We start from the raw sequence: 21,158 nt of genomic DNA, 5'->3' as shown, positions 1-21,158 counted from the left end.
TTGTGAAACGGGGTCTCACATCTCACAACACTCAGATGGGTTACAAATCATGTAAGCCTCTGATGACAGATCCTATCCTCTTGCCTCTATCTCCTGAGTGTTAGGATTACAGGTGAGTCACCATACCCAGTAATGATAGTGTTTACCTTTTCATGTTAAAGAACACAAGATAACTTTAAAAAATATTTTAGCAGTGTTGTGTGTGTGTGGTGTGTGTACGCGCACGCTCCTGAGCGCAAGTGGCCACAGAAACCAAAGACCAGGTCCTCCCTTAGAGCTGGATTCACAGGCAGTCGAGAGGCATTCAATGTGGGTGCTGGGAATCGAATTTGAGGTTTCAACCGCTGAGCCATCTCTCGGGCCCAAGTTTTATAATTAGCACCGAGATGGCAGAAACGGATTTTCATCAGCTTAACAATACCGCCTTAATTTGTTTGTTTGTTTGTTTTCTGACAGAGATCTCATTCTGTAATTTACACCGGTCTCAAACTCAAGGCAATCCTCCTGCCTCAGCCCCCAGCGTGCTGGGATGACATGCACGGACAACCACGCCCGACTTTCAAGGCAGACGCTTGGGTCTTTACCCTCCAGCCCTGTGCCGCCTCGACTCTGCCTCGTCCGGGAGAAAAGTCCTCTCCTCCTAGCTGAGAACCTGGACCAGCTGGACGCAGCTGGGTTATCACCGGCCTCCCAGAGCCGGGCAGAGCACCGGAAGTCGCTCACCCCCAGACCGGAAGTTGCTCACGCCCGGCGCCAGGCGCACCAAGCTTTGCGGGGTGTGGAGCTGTCAGAGAGGGTCTGGTGGGTCCAGTGGCGGCGGCCCCGGGGAGGGAGGGAGGGAAGGGAGGGGCGCGGTGCACAGCGGCCTTCCGCGGCCTCGGCACCGGGGTAGGCCGCTGCGCACGGGCTGCGGGGCGGGCCAGCGGCGCGGGGCTAACGGGGACCGCGAGTCCCGCACTAGCTGGAGCCGACTCGGCGCCCGAGGGATCGGCGGGAAATGGCGGACGAGGCGTTGTTTTTGCTTCTCCACAACGAGATGGTGTCCGGAGTCTACAAGTCCGCCGAGCAGGGGGAAGTGGTGAGTGCCGCCGCCGCGCACCCCGGGGGCCTGCGGGCCACTTGCTTCCTTCCGTTCCCCTCCCGCCCCGCGGCCGTCGACGCCCCTTAGGGGAGACCGCACTGGTCCACCTCCGGGCATCCCACAGCCTAGAAACTGTGTGTGTGTGTGTGTCGCCTGTCTGCTCTGAGATCTAATCCCCCAACCCTTTCTGTCTTGTGTCTTCAGTTTGGTGTGTTCGTGTCTGTATGTTCCTTTGAGTGCATGCCACACAGATTTTCTTTTTATTTATTTTTTATAATTGGCCCTATTAGGATTGACTGAGAGTCCTACTGCAGATCAGCTGATTTTGACATACCTGGGTAGTTTTCCTGGTGCGCCCAGCTCTCTGAGAGGCCCACTACAGCTGTCCCAGAGAGACTCTTCTTCCACCTTTCTCATCTCTAGACTCAGGATATACCACGCCACACAATTCCAGGGCCGAACCCTGATGAACCTTGGAGTTAAAGCATAGGAAACTTTGCAAGATTTTTTTTTTTTTTTAGCAATAATTATGACGCTACTTAATTACTTAAAATATTTGGTGCTCATTATGGCAGAGCTGGTTTTGGGAGTTTGGTTAATAGTTTATAGTGAATGACACAGTGGCCTTATCCTTGTGGGGAGGTTACATTGAATGTGGAAGTTCTTATTTCCTCGTTATTCTTTTGGAAAACACTTCGTGGGACTGGACCTTCTGGGTAAAAAAGATTAACAGTCGTTAGGGAATAGAATTTATCGATTAAAGTATTGGGTCGCAATTAGTCATAAAATCACAGAATGTTAGCGAATTTTAGAAGTGAGACAGTCAGGTCAGGAAGCCTCCTCTTTTTTTTTTTTTTTTTGGAGACAGGATCTCACTCTTTAGCCTTGGTTTACCTGGAACTCAATATGTTGATCAGGCTGGACTAGAACTCACAGAGATCCTCTTAACTCTGTCTCCCAAGTGCTAGCATGTGCCAACACACCTGGAAGGAGCCTTTCTTTAGTGCTGATGATAAAGAGGGAAGGATGATGATGATGAAGGTTAGGGAAGGAAGCATCCTAGTTAAAGTCATAGAATTATGAAAGAGTGAGTGAGGACTTTGTTTTTGAGACAGTGTCTTACTGTGTAGCTCCAGCTGGCCTGGAACTTGGTATGTAGACCAGGCTGGCTTCAAACTCACAGAGATCTGCTTACCTCTGCCTCCCAGATGTTTCTCAGTGGGGGACTGAAAGTTAGGGAACGATGTGGTCCATTTGCTTGTAATGAAAATAGCTCAGTGTCTGGACTAAGAGATGTTTGTAGTGAGAAGATATATTTTCACAGGAGTCAGGGCAGGAGATGATCGAGGTCTGAATTCAGAAGAGATAGTGAGGAGAGAGAAGAGACTTAAGAGGTAGGGAGGTGGACACTAAGCCTTGGTTAAGTATGGGAATGGAGGTTGAAATTACCCCCTGTAGATAAAGCATGTTGGTTGGATGGGGGTGCTGTTAGTGAGAGAAGGGATAAAGAGAAGAGGTACAGAGACTATTGACTTATATGCAGGTTTAACTTTTGAGACACTTAAGAAAAGGTGCAGACATATTGTAAACTAAAAGAAAGATGGGCATGACATAATTGAAAATACCACTAGGAAGAAGATTGAAACTGAGGTTTGTTTTCTTTTGTTTTGTTTTGTTCTGAGACAAGGTCTCACATTGTAGCCCTGGTTGGCCTGGAGCTTCAGTGTGGACCAGAATGGCCTCAAACTCTATCTCCCAAGGGCTGGGATTAAATGCATGCTACACCACATCTGGGCCTTCACATTTTTAAAATTTATTTCTGTGGGTATTTTGCCTGCATATATGCCTGTGCATTCTGTGCATGCCTAATGCCCACAGAGACCAGAAGACAACTTCATATTCCCTGGAACTGGAGATACAGACAGTTGTGAGCTGCCCTGTACCCAGGTCTTCTGGAAGAGCAAGCAGTGTCTAGCTTCCCATCCTTCTTTTTCTTATCTTCCACCTTTTAATCACTTTTTCCTGGGGTTAGCTTGAAGTAATACAAACATAGTTGTTCTACTCACAACAGAGTCTTATAAAACAAAAAACTTATTAAAAAGGTTTTTGTTTACCTATTTCAATATATTTATAGTTGGGAGAGGGAAAACCAAATAGAGAGCAACAGTGATGATGATGATGATGGTGATGATTTGAGAGTGTTTCATTATGTAATCCTGACTGGCTTGAACTCCATATGCAGGCCAAGCTTGTCTTGAACTCACAGAGATCTATCTACCTGCTTCGGGAGTGCAGGGATTAAAGGCATGCACCACCATGCCACCTGACATTTAAATTTTTGTCTTTTTCTTTTCTTTTTCTAAGTTGCTTTCTGAGGTGGCTTTTCCCACTGCAGTGGTCTCTGTGACTTCCACGGTGGCGGACAGTGGCCAGTGCCAGAAGGTGGATGGGGATGGTGCAGCCCATTGTCCTCATTTCTAGACACTTGCAAAATAGGTCTCAGGTTCAGGCTCGGCTGTGAGCAAGTGAGCATGCAGGTGGCTCAAACAGAACACTTTTATATAGCCGCTGTTGAGTTCATGGACCTCCACTAGTAGACATTCTCAAAGTGGAGAAAACAACGGGGTCTGATCACACTAAAAGGAACTAACATCCCTCTGCTACAGTGTCTCCAACTGGAAATGGGCCAGGAACCCAGAGGTTGAGAAGGTGATACAGGGGTTTTTGGGAGCACAGTCTGAAACACTTATGCATACTGTTTTGGTGACCCTTATGTTATTATCAGGTAACAAGTAATGCTGTGAGATTGTTTTTGTTTAAAAAATATATTTTTAAACTTCAAAAAATAAGTTTTCTTTTTAAACATTCTTATTTGTATCTTAATTTGTGTGTAAGGGTGTTGTCTGTGTACTAATTTTGTTCCTGGTAGCTGAGCAGGGCAGAAAGGTGTGGGTATGCCACTGTATGCATGTGAGAGGAGAACTTGTTAGAGTCAGTTCTTTACTTCTTTCATGTGGGTTCCCGGGATCAGCTTAGGCTCTAATCTTGGCAGCAAGCACCTTTACCTACTGAGCCATCTCACTGACTTTTTTCGTTTTTCTAATTAAACATTTTTTAATGTGTATGGATGTTTACACACACACACACACACACACACACACACACACACACACACACACACATTATATCTATGCAGTGCCAGAAAAGGCCGTCAGATCTCCTAGAACTGAAGTTATAGATGGATGTGAGCCTCCATGTGGGTGCTGGGAACTGAACCCAGGTCCTCTGGAAGAACAGCCAGAGCTCTTATTGGCTAAGTCATCTGTCTTAGCCCCCTGCTGTTGTTTTAAGTTCAGGGGTAGTTTTTGTGACCCTTAAGAGAAAAATAACGTGACATGCGGCGGCAAGCTGTAAGGCTCAGCTGCTGCCAGGAGAGGGGACATGAAGAAGAGAAAGAGAAAAGCCATTGGTGTTTGTGGTGAAAGTAGACAGCCACATAACACAAGGAGGGACTTCAGAAAGCCAGGGAAGAAGCCCAGAGTCCCAGCGAAAGCCTGCTTGCTTTGGGCCAGTGTCTAAGAAATAGGTAAGGGAAGAAAAACTTGAGTAGCTCAGAAGAGGGGCGGGCCACCTGGCAAACCCCCACCCTGCTGCCTGATGGAAGCAGCTGCAAGGGTCTGCCCCATTTCTAGGACATATACTTCAACGTTTTTATTATTTATCTTTTGTGTATGAGGGTTTTTTTTCTTTTTCCCCTACATTTATGTCTGTGCACTATATGCGTGACTGGTGCCCAGGAGGCCAGAAAAGGCCATCAGATCCCCTAAAATATGGTTGTGAGCCACCATGTGGTGTTGTAATTTAATTTGGGTCCTCTGGAAGAGCAGTCAGTACCTTTAATTGCTGAGCCATCTCTCTAGCCCTTAATTATTATTTTTTTAAAGACTGGAATCATTCTTGACTGGATTATATGTCATTTTAGAAACATCTATTATTTGTGTGTGTGCACCCATGTGCTATGACACACATGTATATGTCAAAGGGCAACTATCAGGAATCAGGTCTCTCCTTCCATTGTGTGGGTCCTGGGGATTGAACTCAGGTTTGTAACGTTTGGCTGTAATTGACCTTTACTGGCTGTCCTAATTAGCTCTAATTGTCAACTTGACACAGCCTAGACTAATGCCACAACCCTTTAATACAGTTCCTCATGCTGTGGTGACCCCCAGTCAAAATTATTTTCATTGCTACTTTATTACTGTAATTTTGTTACTATTATGAATCATAATGTATGTGATATGCAGCATATCTGATATGCGACCCTTAAGAAAAGGTTGTTCGAGCCGGGTGGTGGTGGCGCACGCCTTTAATCCCAGCACTTGGGAGGCAGAGCCAGGCGGATCTCTGTGAGTTCGAGGCCAGCCTGGGCTACCAAGTAAGCTCCAGGAAAGGCGCAAAGCTACGCAGAGAAACCCTGTCTCGAAAAACCAAAAAAAAAAAGAAAAGGTTGTTCGATCCACAAAGGGGTGACTCTTGGTTGAGAGCCGCTGGCCTGAAGTTAGATATCTGAGTTTCAAGCCTGGATTGAGGAATTGCCTAGATCTGATTGGCCTGTGGATATGTCTGTGGAGAGTTGTCTTTGTTTTTAACCAGTGCAGGAGAGCCCAGTCCATTGTGGGTGGCACCATCCCTACTCAGGTAGTCCTAGGCTGTGTAAGAAAGCTAACTAACCTGTGAATAAGAAAGCTGGAAAACACGGTTTCTTTGTTGATTTCCAGCCTTGGCTTCCTCAGTGGTGCACTGTGACGTGGAAGTGTAAACGAAGTAATACCTTTCCTACTCTTAAAGTTTCTTTGGTCATAGGTGATATGATCATAGGATTTGAATGTCTGTATAACTACAGTCCCTGCTAATAAATATGTTCCTGGATGAATCTGCAAAAATAGATTGTTTCCCTGCTCTCAGGATTCCTTAGTAGCTTGTAGTTCTTTGTCTAGGGTTGAGGCCTCAGGAGCTTTCTCTCTTCCACATTAGCTTGTTTATTGGTTCTATTAGTTGTCCTTGTTCAGGTCATATTTAGGCAACCATGTTGGTAAGACTTCATGGGTGTATCTTCTGACATTTCTAGGAGACACAATCTCAGCAAACTTCCTGTTCCTCTGGCTCTTACAATCTTTCTGTCTCCTCTTCAGCAATGATCCCTGAACCTCAGGTGCAGGAGCTGTGTTGTAGATATATCAGTTGGGACTGACTCTACCACTCTGCATTTTGAACTGTGTGTAATGGTCTCTGTCTGTTACAAGAAGAAATTTCCTTGGTGAGGGGTGAGGACTACATTTTATATCTAAAGATTTTGAGCTAGGAACTTCAAATGAGAAGGAATATGTGATGTTTGTCTTTCTGGGTTATTTCACTCAATATGGTTTTTTAGTTCGATCCATTTACTGGTGTAGTCCCTTGAGAAGGATGTGCAGAATCTTGCTGAGTGGAGAGGTTGGATATGGCATTTCTTACAGTCTTTCTGCCCTTTCTTCTGCAATGATCTCTGAGCCTCGAGAGGAGAGTGTATGATATAGGTGTCCTGTTTAGGGATGAGCACTCTGCAGGCTTAGTGTCCTCACTGTGACCAAGGTGAGCCTTTGTTAATCACTGTCGACTGCAAACAAGTCTCTGAGGGTTGAGAGATGCAGTAATCTATGGATGTAAAGATGAATCATTAGGCCTTGGTTTAGTACTGTGCCCATTTAGCAGAGTCACAGTATAGTAGTAGGTTATCTCCTAGGGATCCCCCCCCCCCCCCCCGTCTTTACAGAATCAAGATAGCAATCCCATGTCTGATGTATACTTAGCAGAGATTTTTTTCCATTCCATTCCATCATTCTGTAGTTTATCTCTTTACTTTGCTGACTGTTACGTAGAAACCATTTATTGCATAGGATCTCATGTCAGTTATTATTTCCAGTGCTACTGGGAACCTTTTCTGAAATGTTTTGCCTCTGATTATATCTTAAAGTGTTTTACTTTAGCAATTTCAGAGTTTCAGGTTTTTACATTAAGGTCTCTGGTCCATTTGAATTTATTTTTGTGCAGAGTGAGAGAACTATTTTCTTTCTTTTACCTATGACCATCCAGTTTTTTCAGGGATCCCCCTTCCCTGGAAAGAGCCGCAGATGTTAGGGATTGTGGCCGGGGTCTTGTGTGAGTCCCCACTAGATGATGTTCTGTCATTTACCCACACCCCAGCGCTGTTCACCAGGGAGTTTGTGCTGTTTTATCAAAGGTCAACTGTGGCTGTGGGAGTTTGTTCTGGGATTGGTCTTTGTGTCTGTGTGCCAATATCGTGCTGTTTCCGTTACTATAGCTCTGGAGTGCTCCAGCATTATTCTCTCCGCTCAGGATTGCTTTGGCTATTTGGATCTTAGGTAGTTTTTAAGTTTCATTTGTCTAGTTTTGTGAGGATCTTACTAGAATCTTGATAAGAATTAGGTGTTGACTTTCACAGCATATTCACTAATCTATGAGCATGAGAGGTATTTCATGTAGTGCCTTTTTTCCTTCTTCACTTTTCTTCAACTTTACTTTTTTATTTAAATTTTTTTTGAGAATTTCATGCATTAGTACTGTATTTATATCACTTCCACCCCACCTTTTTTCTCTTCCGACTTCTCCCATGCTTCCCCACTCTCAAGCATGACCTATTCTTTTTTTTTTTTTTTTTTTTTTTCGAGACAGGGTTTCTCTGTGTAGCTTTGCGCCTTTCCTGGAGCTCACTTGGTAGTCCAGGCTGGCCTCAAACTCACAGAGATCCGCCTGCCTCTGCCTCCCAAGTGCTGGGATTAAAGGCGTGCGCCACCATGCCCGGCGCATGACCTATTCTTAATTATTGTTCACACACACACACACACACACACACACACACACACACACACACACGCCCTACTGAGTCCCTCTAGTGTTGTGTGTTATTTAGGGCTGACAACTTGGGATTGAATAACCTGTAAGGGACTCCTCTCTGAAGAAGACCAATTCTCCCTCTCTCTGCAGTCATTAATGGTTCATAGCTCTTCATTTAGAGGTGGGGCCTTGTGAGACATCCCCTGTCTCTGTTGGCATGGCAATTGGTATTGTGTAGGTTTTGTTTAGGTGACTGCATTGTTGAGAGTTTATGAGTTTACGGTGTTCCTCTCATACACAGAAGACACAACGTAGTCTCACAGCAGATGTTCTGCTCCTCTGGCTCTTGCAGTTTTCTGTCCCCTCACCCCATTCTGATATATTCTCCGAGCCTTATATAGGGGTTATGTTGTAGACATATCAATTGGCATCGGGCACCTCACAGTCAATTGTTTTCTATGTTTCACCTGTTGTGGGTTTCTGTAATGGTCTCCATCTGCTTCAGAAGGAACACTTATATGTGGGTATAAGGATAAGCATTGAGAATGCAGTTAGAAATTATATGGGTTCATGACTTCACAGGTAATTGCTTAGGGTCATAGTACCAGGCATGACTCCCTTCCTCTTGAAGAGACCTTATGTCCAATTAGGTATCTACTTGTTACCCCCAAGATATAAGTGTGACTATTGTACCCTTGGGGATGACATTCTGCCATGCTGGTCATTGCTGTGGTTTATAGGCATCACAGCTGGGTAGGACTATTGATTGCTTTTCTCCCTTGGCAGCTTGCATACTACTTTTGGATACTGTGGTAGCTAGTCTTCAAGGGAGTATACTTCTAGTCATTTCCAGCTCAGTTTGTGCTGTGTGTTGTGCCTTCAGCAATAGGGTCTTACTTCAGGTTCTGGGAGGCAGCCAAGTGCAAGGGCAATAGCCTATTGCTGTGGGATGTCTTTCTGTATGTTGTGAATATGTGCTGCTCTGACTGGTTGATAAATAAGGCTGTATCAGCCTATGGAAGGGCAGGATGGAGCCAGGCAGGAAAATCGAAGAGAGACAGTGGGAGGAGAAGGGGAGGAAGGAGACAGTGCCAGCTGCCGGTGGAAGAAGCAACATGTAAAGTACTGGTGAGACACGGCCACGTGGCAACTTACAGAAGGACAGAAATGGGTTAATATAAGATATAAGATCAGCTAACAAGAAGCTTGAGCCACAGGCCATGGCCATACAATTCATAATTAATATAAGCCTCTGTGTGTTTATTTGGGTCTGAGCAGCTGTGGGACTGGGCGGAACACAGGAAAACTTCCAGCTACAGCCTATTGTTTTGGGGAGTCTCCTGAAATTCCCTTATCAACAACTCACAGAGAGATATTCCACTCCTGACAAACCTAGTTTTTGTTAGTTAGCCTGTGGCTCTGGGGTGAGCATTATCTCCTAAAGTAGTGTAACTTCATTCAAACGTGTGTGTGTGTGTGTGTGTGTGTGTGTGTGTGTGTGTTTGTGTACTCTAGTGTTATCTTGAATTTACTTTTTAGCATTTCATATTGTCACTATATCTACCAGCAGAGACTGTTGAAAAGGGTGCTGTAGTAGAATATTACTTTAATGTATGTTACTTTTGCTTACATTGCATTTGTTTAACTCTGGGAAGCTGTGTTACTGTGCCTGTATAAAACACCTGATGGTCTAATAAAGAACTGGCCAATAGCAAGGCAGGAGAAAGGATAGGTGGGGCTGGCAGGCAAAGAGGATATATATAGGGAGAAATCTGGGAGGAGAGAGCTAGGAGCCAGAGAAGGAGAAGGACTCCAGGGGGCAGCCATCCAGCTACACAGCGAGCCATTGAATAAGAGTAACATTTACAGAAGTTAGAGAATGGGAAAAGCCCAGAGGCAAAATGTAGTCAGAATAAGTTAAGAAAAGCTGGCAAGAAGCTACCAAGCTAAGGCTGGGCATTGATAATTAAGAATAAGTCACCTGCCCGTGTTTTAGCCAGGTGGTGGTGGTGGTGGTGCATGCGTTTAATTCCAGCACTTGGGAGGCTGAGGCAGGCGGATCTTTGTGAGTTCAAGGCCAGCCTGGTCTACAGAGTGAGATCCAGGAAAGGCGCAAAGCTACACAGAGAAACCCTGTCTTGAAAATCCAAAAAAAAAAAAAAAAAAAAAAAAAAAAAAAAGAATACGTCTCCGTGGGCTGGAGAGATGGCTCAGATGGGCTGCTCTTCCAGATGACCTGAGTTCAATTCCCAGCAACCACATGGTGGCTCATAACCATCTGTAATGAGATCTGGTTCCCTATTCTGGCCTGCAGGCAGACCACTGTATACATAATAAATAAATTAAAAAAAAAAAAAAAAAGAATAAGTCTCCGTGTGTGATTTATTTGGGAGCTGGGTGGCGGGCCCCCCAAAAAGAGTAAAAACAACAATGGGGTGTTCGTTACCAAGCCTGAGAGCCTGAGTTGGATTCTTGGGACCCACTTGGTGGAAGGAGCAAACCAACTCAGTTTGTTCTCTCACTCCCACATGTGCATTGTGACACCCACACCCCCCCCCCCACTACATGTAAGACAAATTTAGGGAGGGCTGTTAAGTTGCTTACTTACAAAGGTGCCTGCTGTCAAGCCTGAGAACCTGAGTTGAATTGTTGAATCCCTTGGATTCCTGTGGTGGAAAGAGCTAAGACCTACAAATTGTCCCTTTTACTTCCTCCTGTGTGCCATGACGTGCTCCCCAGATACTTACAATGAAACATTTAAATAAAAAGTAGTGAGAGTTTTTTGTTGTGAGGGTCTTCTATCTTTTTGTAATTTATTTAATGTTTAAGTCATTGTGAATTTATTTGCCCCCTGATTTCTTTCTTTGCAAGTGGTATATAGTAAAGGTACTGATTAAAAAAAAAATCATCAGGGTTGGTGGCAAGTACCTTTACCTGCTGAGACATCTTTTTGTTCTCTGATTTCTATTTTATTGTTTTAAAATACAGATGTCTTAGAATTCTAAGTATTCAAAACTTTTTTTTTTGATAGGAAAATGGACGATGTATTACTAAGCTGGAAAACATGGGGTTTCGAGTGGGACAAGGATTGATAGAAAGGTGAGCAGTATGGATTTGAAAATTTTCTTCCAGGTAGGTTATGACCCCAGAAGACCAGTTCCAAATCATTATGTAACACTTGAGATACTTTGATTTTAATTTCCAATTTTTAATTCTTTTCTGCCTTCTCTCCCAACCCCCCCAGACAAGGTTTCTCTGTGTAGTTTTGGTGCCTGTCCTGGAGCTCACTCTGTAGACCAGGTTGGCCTTGAACTCAGATCTGTTTGGCTCTGCCTCCCGAGTGCACCACCACTGACTGGCTTCTTTTCTGCTTTGTAGTTGATAGAATGGATATTGTTTTTAAGGGGCTGCTGGTATATCAGTAATAGGACATGTGTTTAGTGAGCCTGAGGCCCTGGGTTCCATCACTGGAAAAAAATTCTCTCTAGATCTGCTGCTTGTTTAATTCTGTTATTCGGGTTTTATTATTTTTGTTTATGGACTTGGCCTTGCTGTGTAACTCAGACTGGCTGCAGATTTACTATTCATGCTGTCAGTCCTCCGAATACTGGGATTATAACCATTCTCTACTGTGCTCAGCTTCAAATTTCATGTTTTTAATAATTGAGGAAGACCTATTTTACATACGTGATTTTTTTCCCATGAAAACATTAATATACTGAAATATCTATTTACAGTCTCATTGCATTTTCTGTATTATGGCTTAGTAGGTTTTTAAAAACCGAATGGAAATGGAATTTTTTTTAACTGCCGAGGCATAGAAACGTCTGAAAGTCTCTGTTCATGGATCATTTCTTTTTTGCTTTTTTGTTTTCCTTTCTGAATATTTAAATGGTAGAATTTAGATTAGATTATATTTTATATAAAACACTATGTTTACTCTTTTTTGGTTTTTGGTTTTTCGAGACAGGGTTTCTCTGTATAGCCTTGGCTGTCCTGGAACTCACTAGGCTGGACTTGAACTCCTAGAACTTACAGAGATCCACCTACCTCTCTGCCTTCTGAGACCTGGGATTAAAGGTGTGGGCCACCATTGCCCAGCATTTTTTTTTTTTTTTTTAAAATAAAGTTTCATACTGTTGCCCAGTCTCCCAGCCTGCCCTGGAACTCATAAAGCCCAGGTTGACCTCAGACCTGTGGAGATCTTACCTCAGCCTCCAGAGTGCTTGGATTATAGGCACAAACCACCACGTTCAATGAGGTCGTTTTTGTTGTTTTTCATGTGCAAGTTTGAATTGTCACTGAAAGTGTGGCTGACTAGTAAATAATAGACTCTTGAGCCCCATAATTATGTGACAGAATGTAAATCCACTGAGATGAGATTGGCTTTGCTTGGTATTAATGACTGTATGATCACTGTCAATAAATGCTTAGTAATAGTGGCATTTAGAAATTAGCTAATAATTTGCCCCTTGTTAGAAAAATACTCACCCTTTGTTTTCTTTGGAAGAAATATATTGTATTACTTCTAGTTGATCTTTTAGGTTTACGAAAGATACTGCAAGGTTCAAGGATGAATTAGACATCATGAAGTTCATATGTAAAGATTTTTGGACTACAGTATTCAAGAAACAAATTGACAATCTAAGGACAAATCACCAGGTATTTAGATAAATCTTTTTTTGTTGTTTTGAAGACCTGTTTTTTTAAAGTCACTTAATGTGAATGTCCTTCGTATCAAATATTTACTTACCTAGTGTTGTATATGATATATGTGTGAATGTAACTGCTTGTGTGTCACAGTGAGGTTAAGAGGACAGCTTCCGGGTTGTCTCTCCATCTACAGTAGGTTCAGGGATCCAGTTGAGATTGTGAGACTTGTGCACAAGGACTTTTTCAAGCTGTGCTGTCTTTGTTGGCCCTTAATTTACTTATTTCAATTACATTTTTTAGGATTTATTTTTTTGTAAGAGTACCTTGTGCATTTAGTGGCCAGAAGAGGGTGTCAGATTCTTTGCAGCTGGAGTGAGGAAAGATCGTGAGCTTCAGTGTGTTTGCTGGGCACTGGACCTGGGTCCTTTGCAAGTGCAGCAGGTGATCTTAATAGCTGAGCCATCTCTCTCCAGCCCCCTAGAATTCTTTTTTTGGGGGAGGGGTAAACTTCATGTTTTTCTAATGTTATTGATAAGTCCATCTTTTTCTCTGGTAGGGTAAAGTGAACAAGGAAAAAGCAATAGTTGTCAGTAACTATATAACTGGTTCTTTTCCTCGAATTACTTAGGTTAAGTTGTGTTAAAATTTTAAAATGTAACATTGGGAGGCAGAGGCAGCTGGATCTCTGAGTTTGAGGCCAGCATGGTCTACAGCATAAGTTTCAGGACAGCCAGCCAAGGCTACACAGAGAAGCCCTGTCTTGAAAAACAAAAACAAAACAAAAGTTAAAAGTAGCAAATGGCGGCTGGAAACATGGCTCAGTGGTTAAGTGAATGTGTTGCTTTTCTAAAGGACATGAGTTTGGTTCCCAACACCCATGACAGATGTCTCACAAGCTCTTGAAATTCCAACTCTAGGAGGATTCAGTGTCTGGCTTCTTTAGGAATCCACATGCATGTACACACACATACCTATAAACACATAACTAAAAATAACTCAGCTGGGGGTGGTGGCGCATGCTTTTAATCCCAGCACTTGGGAGGCAGAGGCAGTTGGATCTCTCTGTTTGAGGCCAGCCTGGTCTACATAGCAAGTTCTAGGACAGTCAGGGTTACACAGAGAAACCCTGTCTCAAAAAACAAACAAAAAACAAAACAAAAAATACAATAGTCCTCTAGCAGTGGGCAAAGAGACACCTCATTTTTGGTGGTATTTTGATAGTCGGGGACTTTCTGCATTCAAGTTGGCAGGACCGTCATTCATGGCAGTGATTCAATGCTGACTGACAAAGAGATGAGTCTGTGGTTCAAGCTAGAATAACTCGTTGACTACAAGTTTGTGCCATCATTGGGTCTGTGAATAGAGGTGGATGAAACAGGGTCCTTTTTAGCATTACTGAAGGGTTCCTGGACACAGCTCTTCATTCCACTGACCAGAAATGATAAAATGAGTCTTCTTTTCAAAAACATATTTTCTAATAAAACTGTTGGAACTGGGAAAAAAAATCTTTAGAATGTACCACGACAGAGTAATTGGTTTAGGATTGATCCTTTATTTATCACTCAGAACCATAACCATTATCATATTTATATCTTTAGAATAATTTCTAAAGTCTAATTCATAGACCATATTTAATTCTTAAATAACTTGCTTTGGTTTAACTAGAGAGATGGCTGAGATGGCTCAGGGGTTAAGAGCTCATAATATTCTTTTTTTTTTTTTATTTTGGTTTTTTGAGACAGGGTTTCTCTGTGTAGCTTTGCGCCTTTCCTGGAACTCGCTTTGGAGACCAGGCTGGCCTCGAACTCACAGAGATCCACCTGGCTCTGCCTCCCGAGTGCTGGGATTAAAGGCGTGCACCACCACCGCCCGGCTCAAGAGCTCGTAATATTCTAACAGAGGACCTGAGTTTAGTTTCCGGTCCATATCAGACGCTCATAGCTGCCCGTAGTTCCAGCTCCAGGGGATCTGTGTCTTTTCTCATCTCACTGAGCAGCTACACTGATGTGCACATTCTCATACACAGTTTTTCAAGACAGGGTTTCTCTGTGAAACAGCCCTGCTGTCCTGGAACTCTCTTTGTAGAGATGGCCTCAAACTCGCAGAGATCTGCCTGCCTCTGCCTCCCAAGTGCTGGGATTAAAGGCAGTGATATCGGATTAAAGGCACCATGTGCACCTCCATCGCCTGGCCCTCACGAACAACTTAAAAAAAATGAATCTTATACAACAAGTTGTTCGGGTGTGCAGTAGCTAATTTATATTCTTTTTATTCCTAGATCCGTTCACTTACTTATTCATTTATCTGTCTGTCTATCTCTGTCTATCTCTCTGTCTATCTGTCTCTCTATCTATCTATCATCTGTCTGTCTACCAGTCTTATCTACTTTATCTGTTTATTTATTGAGACAGTCTGCTGACTTTGTGATGGAATCATAGTCATGGCAAACTATACCCACCTAGGGTAAGGCAATTTTTAAGGACTGCAGACTGCACGGACTTTTGATATTGTTTTTTAATTTTTTAATACAGGGCATATATGTACTTCAGGACAACAAATTTCGACTACTTACTCAGCTGTCTGCAGGAAAACAGTATTTAGAACATGCATCAAAGGTATTTAATGGAATTTGGTTTTGTACTGAAACAAAAAAATAGAATAACAGGGAAAATTATAAAGCCAATCACAACAGATTGAAATTAAACATAGTAATCTCAGCAACTCATTGAGAAGCCCAAACCCATGTTCTTAAGTGATCCTTTTTTTTTAAGTAAATCTTTCTTCTTTTTTTAATCTAGACTTTTTATTTTATTGTTTTGTGTGTACAAGCGTTGCCTGCTTATATGTGTGCACTATATGCGTGTCTGATGCCTGAGGAGATGGTGAGCTTCCATATGGGTGCTGAGAACCCAATTCCTGTCCTTTGCAACAGTAACAAGTGGTCTCAACCACTGAGGCACCTCTCCTCTCCAGTCCCCTCTTTTTTTCTTAACCCGAATGTTAAAAGTCCAAGTTAAAAATGTCTTTTAATAAACTCTTAGGCTGGTAATGGTGGTGGTGGTGGTGGCGGTGGCTCACGCCCTTAATCCTAGTGCTTGGAAGGCAGTGATAGGCAGATTTCTGAGCTGGAGGCCAGCCTGGTCTACAGAGTGAGTTCCAGGACAGCCAAGGCTACACAAAGAAACCTTGTTTCAAAAGACCAATAAATAAATAAATAAGTACACTGTCTCAGTAAATAGGTATTTCACTTATACCATTTTGTTTAAGCCATTTTCTATGAAACAGGAGACATATTGACCATCAGCTCCTGTGTACCTGAGACATGCAGTGAATGTAGACTTTACTGAAGACTCTTTAATATGATGTTGTTATCTCAGTAAAGGTACTTAGACACAGACATTAGCTGTACAGAAATACTTACCTCAGAGTTTACCATCTCCTTTGCTAGGCTAAATGTTTAAGAAATATAATTGTCGGGTTGGGGATTTAGCTCAGTGGTAGAGCGCTTGCCTAGCAAGCACAAGGCCCTGGGTTCAGTCCTCAGCTCTGGCTAAAAAAAAAAAAAGAAATATAATTATCATTTGTTTCTAAAAATTTGTTTTACATTAAGTATATCTGTATTTCTAGGGTTTGTGTGAGTTTTGCCTTTTATCTCACAAAGAAGTCAATGAGTAAACAGATGGACTAAAGGAAACTTAACAAATTTTAGGGTGTTTTGTTTTTGGAAGGGAGGCGGGATCTCTCTCTGTAGCTTGGCTAGTCTGAAACTTGCTCTGTAGACCAGGCTGGCCTGGAGCTCACTGCCTCCTAAGTGCTGGGATTAAAGGCCTATGTCACTATGCCTGGCAGAATAACAAATTCTAATATAAAGATTCCTTTGAAATATTAAAAGTATCTAAGCAAGTATAATTTGCTATTTATCTATAAATATTGTTCATTCTTCAATTTTCTATGAATTTTTAAAATTACCATGCGAAGGTAAATCATACAAAGGTGTCATGATTCTTCTTTCATGTATGCTTTGTTCTTGTTGGTCCTCCTCGCCCACTGCCTCCCCTTTTTGTCTGCCTCCTTCCTGCTGTCCTCCTACTCCTCCTAATAGCCTCTCGTATCTGAAGTAGCTTGCAAATGCAGTGTGGTTATGATGTAGAAAGGATGGACCTAGAACCAAATGAATTTAGGCTTCAGGCATTTTTATGGTTAATATATATTCATTATTTTTCTTTTTATTCATATTTTACTACTTTTAATTCTCACTTAACTTTGGGGCCTCTTAGTTTCTTCAGTTGTGAAGAATAAGTTAAAGATGTTTTGCTGGGGGACTAGATTGATGGCTGCTGAGTTAAGAGCACGTATCACAAAGCCCAGGCTAGTCTCCAACTTGTAGTGATGCTCTTGCCTGAGCCGCTTGAGTGCTAGGGTTACAGGCAGGCTCTGTAGCTAAGCTTTAAGTCTTAGACAAGATGAGATGTTTGGTTTTAGGAAGCTGGATATGATAGCACATGCTTGTAATCCCAGGATTTGGGAGACAAGCGGGGAGACCAGGAGCTAGCTACATAGGAAGTTTGAGGCCTGGCTGACTTACATGTGACCCTGTCTCACAGGTGAAAAAAGGAAAAAGAAACAGAGACATCTTCACTTAGTTAGCAGTGTTGATAGGAAGGCCAAGAAAATAGGCAAGAAATTAAGGCTAAAGGGACTAGAAAAAGAACTAGTTAAGTGTTGTACAAGTGTCTAGTTAGATCCCTGTGCACAGCCTGGAGAACCCTTCAAGCCAACTCTGTTGTTTCTCTGTTTTTGCTATTATACTAGATTCAGAGCCTTATTCTGCAGCACCAGATTGATTAAGCTGAAGTCATTTGTCCATGTGCTTTAGTTTCAGTTAGATTTAGCTCTAACAGTTCTTTACAATATCTGTGCTGTTTCTTTTTAGTTAGGGGTTGCATGCTGTGGGGACTCTGTGTTGCTCAGGTTGGTGTCCAATTCCTGCCTCAAGAAATGATCCTCTAGCCGGGCGGTGGTGGCGCACGCCTTTAATCCCAGCACTCGGGAGGCAGAGCCAGGCGGATCTCTGTGAGTTCGAGGCCAAGCCTGGGCTACCAAGTGAGTTCCAGGAAAGGAGCAAAGCTACACAGAGAAACCCTGTCTCGAAAAACCAAAAAAAAAAAAAAAAAAAAGAAATGATCCTCTTGCCTTAGCCTGAATAGCTGGAGTGCAGGGGTGTACCACCAGTGGCTTTCACACCTTTTACTATGTAGCTCTGGCTGTTTTTGAACTCAGTGTAGATCAGGCTGGCCTTGAACTCAAAGATCAGCCTACTTCTCTTTCCTAAGTGCTGGGAATTAAGGCCAGCTTCACAACTTCATTTTTTCTTAGCCCTGTCTTTTCCTCTTGCTCTTACTCCTTGTCCTCCTCTTTCTTCATTCTCCTTTTTAAATATAGCTTGATGTGCTGATACCATAGCTTAAATCAATTCCATGTTTATCAATAGCTTATTGTTTTAGTAAATCCTTACTGTTTTTTAATTTTTTTTCCCCTTTTAGTATCTAGCATTTACATGTGGCTTAATCAGAGGTGGCTTGTCAAACTTGGGAATAAAAAGTATTGTAACAGCTGAAGTATCTTCAATGCCTGCCTGTAAGTTTGTTTATCTTATATATGTTTTAACTCATTTTTCAGGTCTTTTTCTTTTAAATGTAGTGGAAGCTAAAAATGCTGAAACTTTTATTTTAGTATCATTTATTTCACATTTGTTTTGGTAATATGTAATATCTTTTCAATCAAGGTACTAACCAAGAACGCAAGTTAGTTGAATTTCACTGTATTACTTTTCTATCCACTGACAAATTAGTAATGAAATACCCAGAATTACCAAGCATGGTTACTCACACCTTTAATCCCGGCATTGAGGAAGCAGAGGTAGGCAATCTCTGAGTTTGAAGCTTGCCTGGTTTGGTCTACATAGTGAGCTCCAAGCCAGAGCTACATAATGAGACTCTGTCTCCAAACAGAGTGGGGGGAGTTGAGACAGAGGGACAGATCCAGGATGTAGGAAAGACACCTCCTCATAAACCAGACAATTATTCAGTGAAATAGGCTTTATTGAATACCTTAAGGAGTGCAAAAGACCTTTGACATAGCAAGTTCTTTGAATGTAACTGCTTCCTGAGTGGAAATGAATGTGCTTGTTTTCCTTATGCCTGCAAATTGAAGAATAATTGTTCTGTTTGCTGTTCTGTTTTTCAGGCAAATTTCAGGTGATGATCCAGAAGCTGTAGAGCGCAGTGAAGCACAGAGAGACTCTCCTGAACAAAGTGTTGCAAGTCCTGATTTCACCTCATCGTTGGCTGGCTGTGCTGGAGCAGCGTGTTAGCTCACCAGATTCCTGTAGACCAAATCCCAGGAGATAAAAGGTCCTTCCACCATGACACAGACTAACCGAGCTGTTCCAAGTGATTGCAGTGAACTAGGCACCAGGATGTAAAGCTCATTATTTTAAACATCCTTATTTCCTTAGTGTGATATGTATTTAACCATAGATTGGAAAGTGAAACTCAGGGTGTGTTGAATTTCTGTATAGAAAAATATGCACCAATCAGAATAGTTTGTGTTCAAATGACCAAAATTTGTTAAGGTATAAATCTGTTTTAGTTATTTAAAAAAACAAACCACTATGCTAAATTAAGCTTAAGTTTTATTGTATTGTTTATAATTTATTTCTGTTAAGAGAATTTGTATGCTTATATAAGGATTTCATTTATACATTGTGTGTATATATGTACATATAAATACATGTTACTGTCTAAATTGCTTGAAAATTTAATTTTATTTTAATAGATTTCAGTCCTTGAGACCTCCGTCGATTAATCAAAGTGAAATGTAGGTTAGTTGATAACTAGTGCCAGAGAATATTAGACTGGGAAGTAATTTTTATACTTACTCCTGATCCCACCTTATCCTTTTAAAAATATTTCATTTTAGTTTTGTGTGTATCAATTTTCCTGTCAGTTCTGTTGGTGAAACTTAGGTTGATTCCATAACTTAGTGCTGGTAAGTAGTGCTACAGTAAACACCTATGCGCAAGGATCTCTGATTTGTTCATTTGGAGTCTTTCAGGTAAATGGCTGAGTGCTATAATTGGACCACATAGTAGGTCTTTTTTGAGGAGCCTCCATACTGATTTCTGTACTGGCTGGAGAAGTTTCAGTTCTCAGCACCACCATTTTGTTCACAGCCTGACCAGAATTTGTTGTCTTGTTAAAACCAGTGCCATGCTGCCTGCTGAGACGGGATCTCAAGTTTGCAGTTCTCTCCTGACTAGTGGTGTTGAGCACTTTTTATTATATTTATTGGTCATTTGAACCATCTTTTTGAGAACCGTATACTCATTTCATTAGTCAATATGTATTTTGTTAATTGTAGCCAAAAAGAAACTTCTTTCAGTAGAAACAAGGGGAAAGTTAAGTTATTTAAGAGATTATAAGGAAAATTGAATATGCTTTTTTCTTGAGGTTATAGCAGACTTAAAAGGTTTATATATAAAAATAGTCATAAAGTACTACAGAAAATAAGAGGTTACTTTTATGATCTGGTAAATGCCTTTCCAAATAAAAGTAGAAATATGGTTAAGGAAAATAGAAAAAAAAAAACAACCCAAAAACCAAAAAAACCTAAATGTCTATATTAGTTAGGTTTCCATTGCTGTGACTAAAAACTGTGACCAAGAACAGCTTGGGCAGGAAAGAGTTTATTTGGCTTCCTTATCTCGAGCCACAATCCATTGAGAGAAGCCAAGGCAGGAACCTGGAGGCAGGGACTGAAACAGGAGTCATGGAGGCATGGTGCTTACTGGCTCGCTCCACCTGCTTTCATATACAATCCAGGACCAAGGGTGGCACTGCCCACAGTGGACTGGACCTTTCCATATTAGTCATTAATCAAGAAAACACCCCACAGATTTGCTTTCAAGCCAATTTTTTCTCAACTGACGTTTGCTCTTCCTAGATGACTCTAGCTTATGCCAAATTCACAAAAAAACCCAACAAGCACATCTCTTCTACAAATGCTGGGAAAGTTATATCCTTGTGCAAAAGAGTGAAACTGGATCACTATACTAATACTACATACAGTGATCAACTAGGGTAGATCAAAGACCTAAATATAAAAAGTTAAAAATTGGCCTTGTGATGTGGTTCAGTTGGTAGAGTACTTGCCTAGCATTCATGAAGCCCTAAATTCCACCACCAGGAATGTGTAAATGACATGGTGGCAGTGTACACACACACCAGCACTCTTAGAAATTCAAGGTCATACAAATTCAAGCTACTAGGATCCTGTCTTAAACAGAACAACAAAATTACCCAGCAAAGTTCTAGAAGAGAATGAGAAAAGCATCAGATTGGTCCTGGTAATAATTTCTGGGCTCTCACAGCCTGAGCACAGGCAGCTGAAGTAGGAAAATGAACAGCTAGATCAACCTGGAGAAGCTGCATGGCAAAGGCCTTGAAGATAAGCAGCTTAATAGACTGAA

General features: G+C 41.9%; 1 protein-coding gene across 2 annotated transcripts; it reads left to right on the top strand.

The window, feature by feature from the left end:
* The first annotated feature begins 737 nt into the window (after positions 1–737).
* On the top strand, positions 738–20,806 carry Trappc6b (trafficking protein particle complex 6B). 2 transcript variants are annotated; one of them, XM_028885112.2, is made up of 6 exons: positions 738–1,078; positions 11,007–11,074; positions 12,520–12,637; positions 15,160–15,243; positions 18,172–18,265; positions 18,875–20,806. In XM_028885112.2, the coding sequence occupies exons 1-6, from the start codon at positions 998–1,000 to the stop codon at positions 18,904–18,906; spliced, it is 477 nt and encodes a 158-aa protein (XP_028740945.1). In that variant the 5' UTR covers positions 738–997; the 3' UTR covers positions 18,907–20,806. The 2 variants fall into 2 exon arrangements, with proteins under 2 accessions (XP_028740945.1, XP_037066452.1); XM_037210557.1 differs by lacking the exon at positions 15,160–15,243 and having other exon boundaries at positions 860–1,078.
* The last annotated feature ends 352 nt before the right edge of the window (positions 20,807–21,158 follow it).

This window comes from Peromyscus leucopus, chromosome 14, assembly GCF_004664715.2.
Source record: "Peromyscus leucopus breed LL Stock chromosome 14, UCI_PerLeu_2.1, whole genome shotgun sequence".
NCBI lineage: Eukaryota > Metazoa > Chordata > Mammalia > Rodentia > Cricetidae > Peromyscus > Peromyscus leucopus.
The sequence above is the reverse complement of the archived record's forward strand: the minus strand, read 5'-3'. Positions and strand labels throughout refer to the sequence as shown.

What these genes read in the sequence shown, in the direction of transcription:
- Trappc6b (XM_028885112.2), top strand. Translation starts at nt 998, where the DNA reads ATGGCGGACGAGGCGTTGTTTTTGCTTCTCCACAACGAGATGGTGTCC. An exon ending in ATCTAAGGACAAATCACCAG is followed by an intron (nt 12,638 to 15,159) that starts GTATTTAGATAA and finishes TTTTTAATACAG; the next exon opens with GGCATATATGTACTTCAGGA. An exon ending in AGTATCTTCAATGCCTGCCT is followed by an intron (nt 18,266 to 18,874) that starts GTAAGTTTGTTT and finishes TCTGTTTTTCAG; the next exon opens with GCAAATTTCAGGTGATGATC.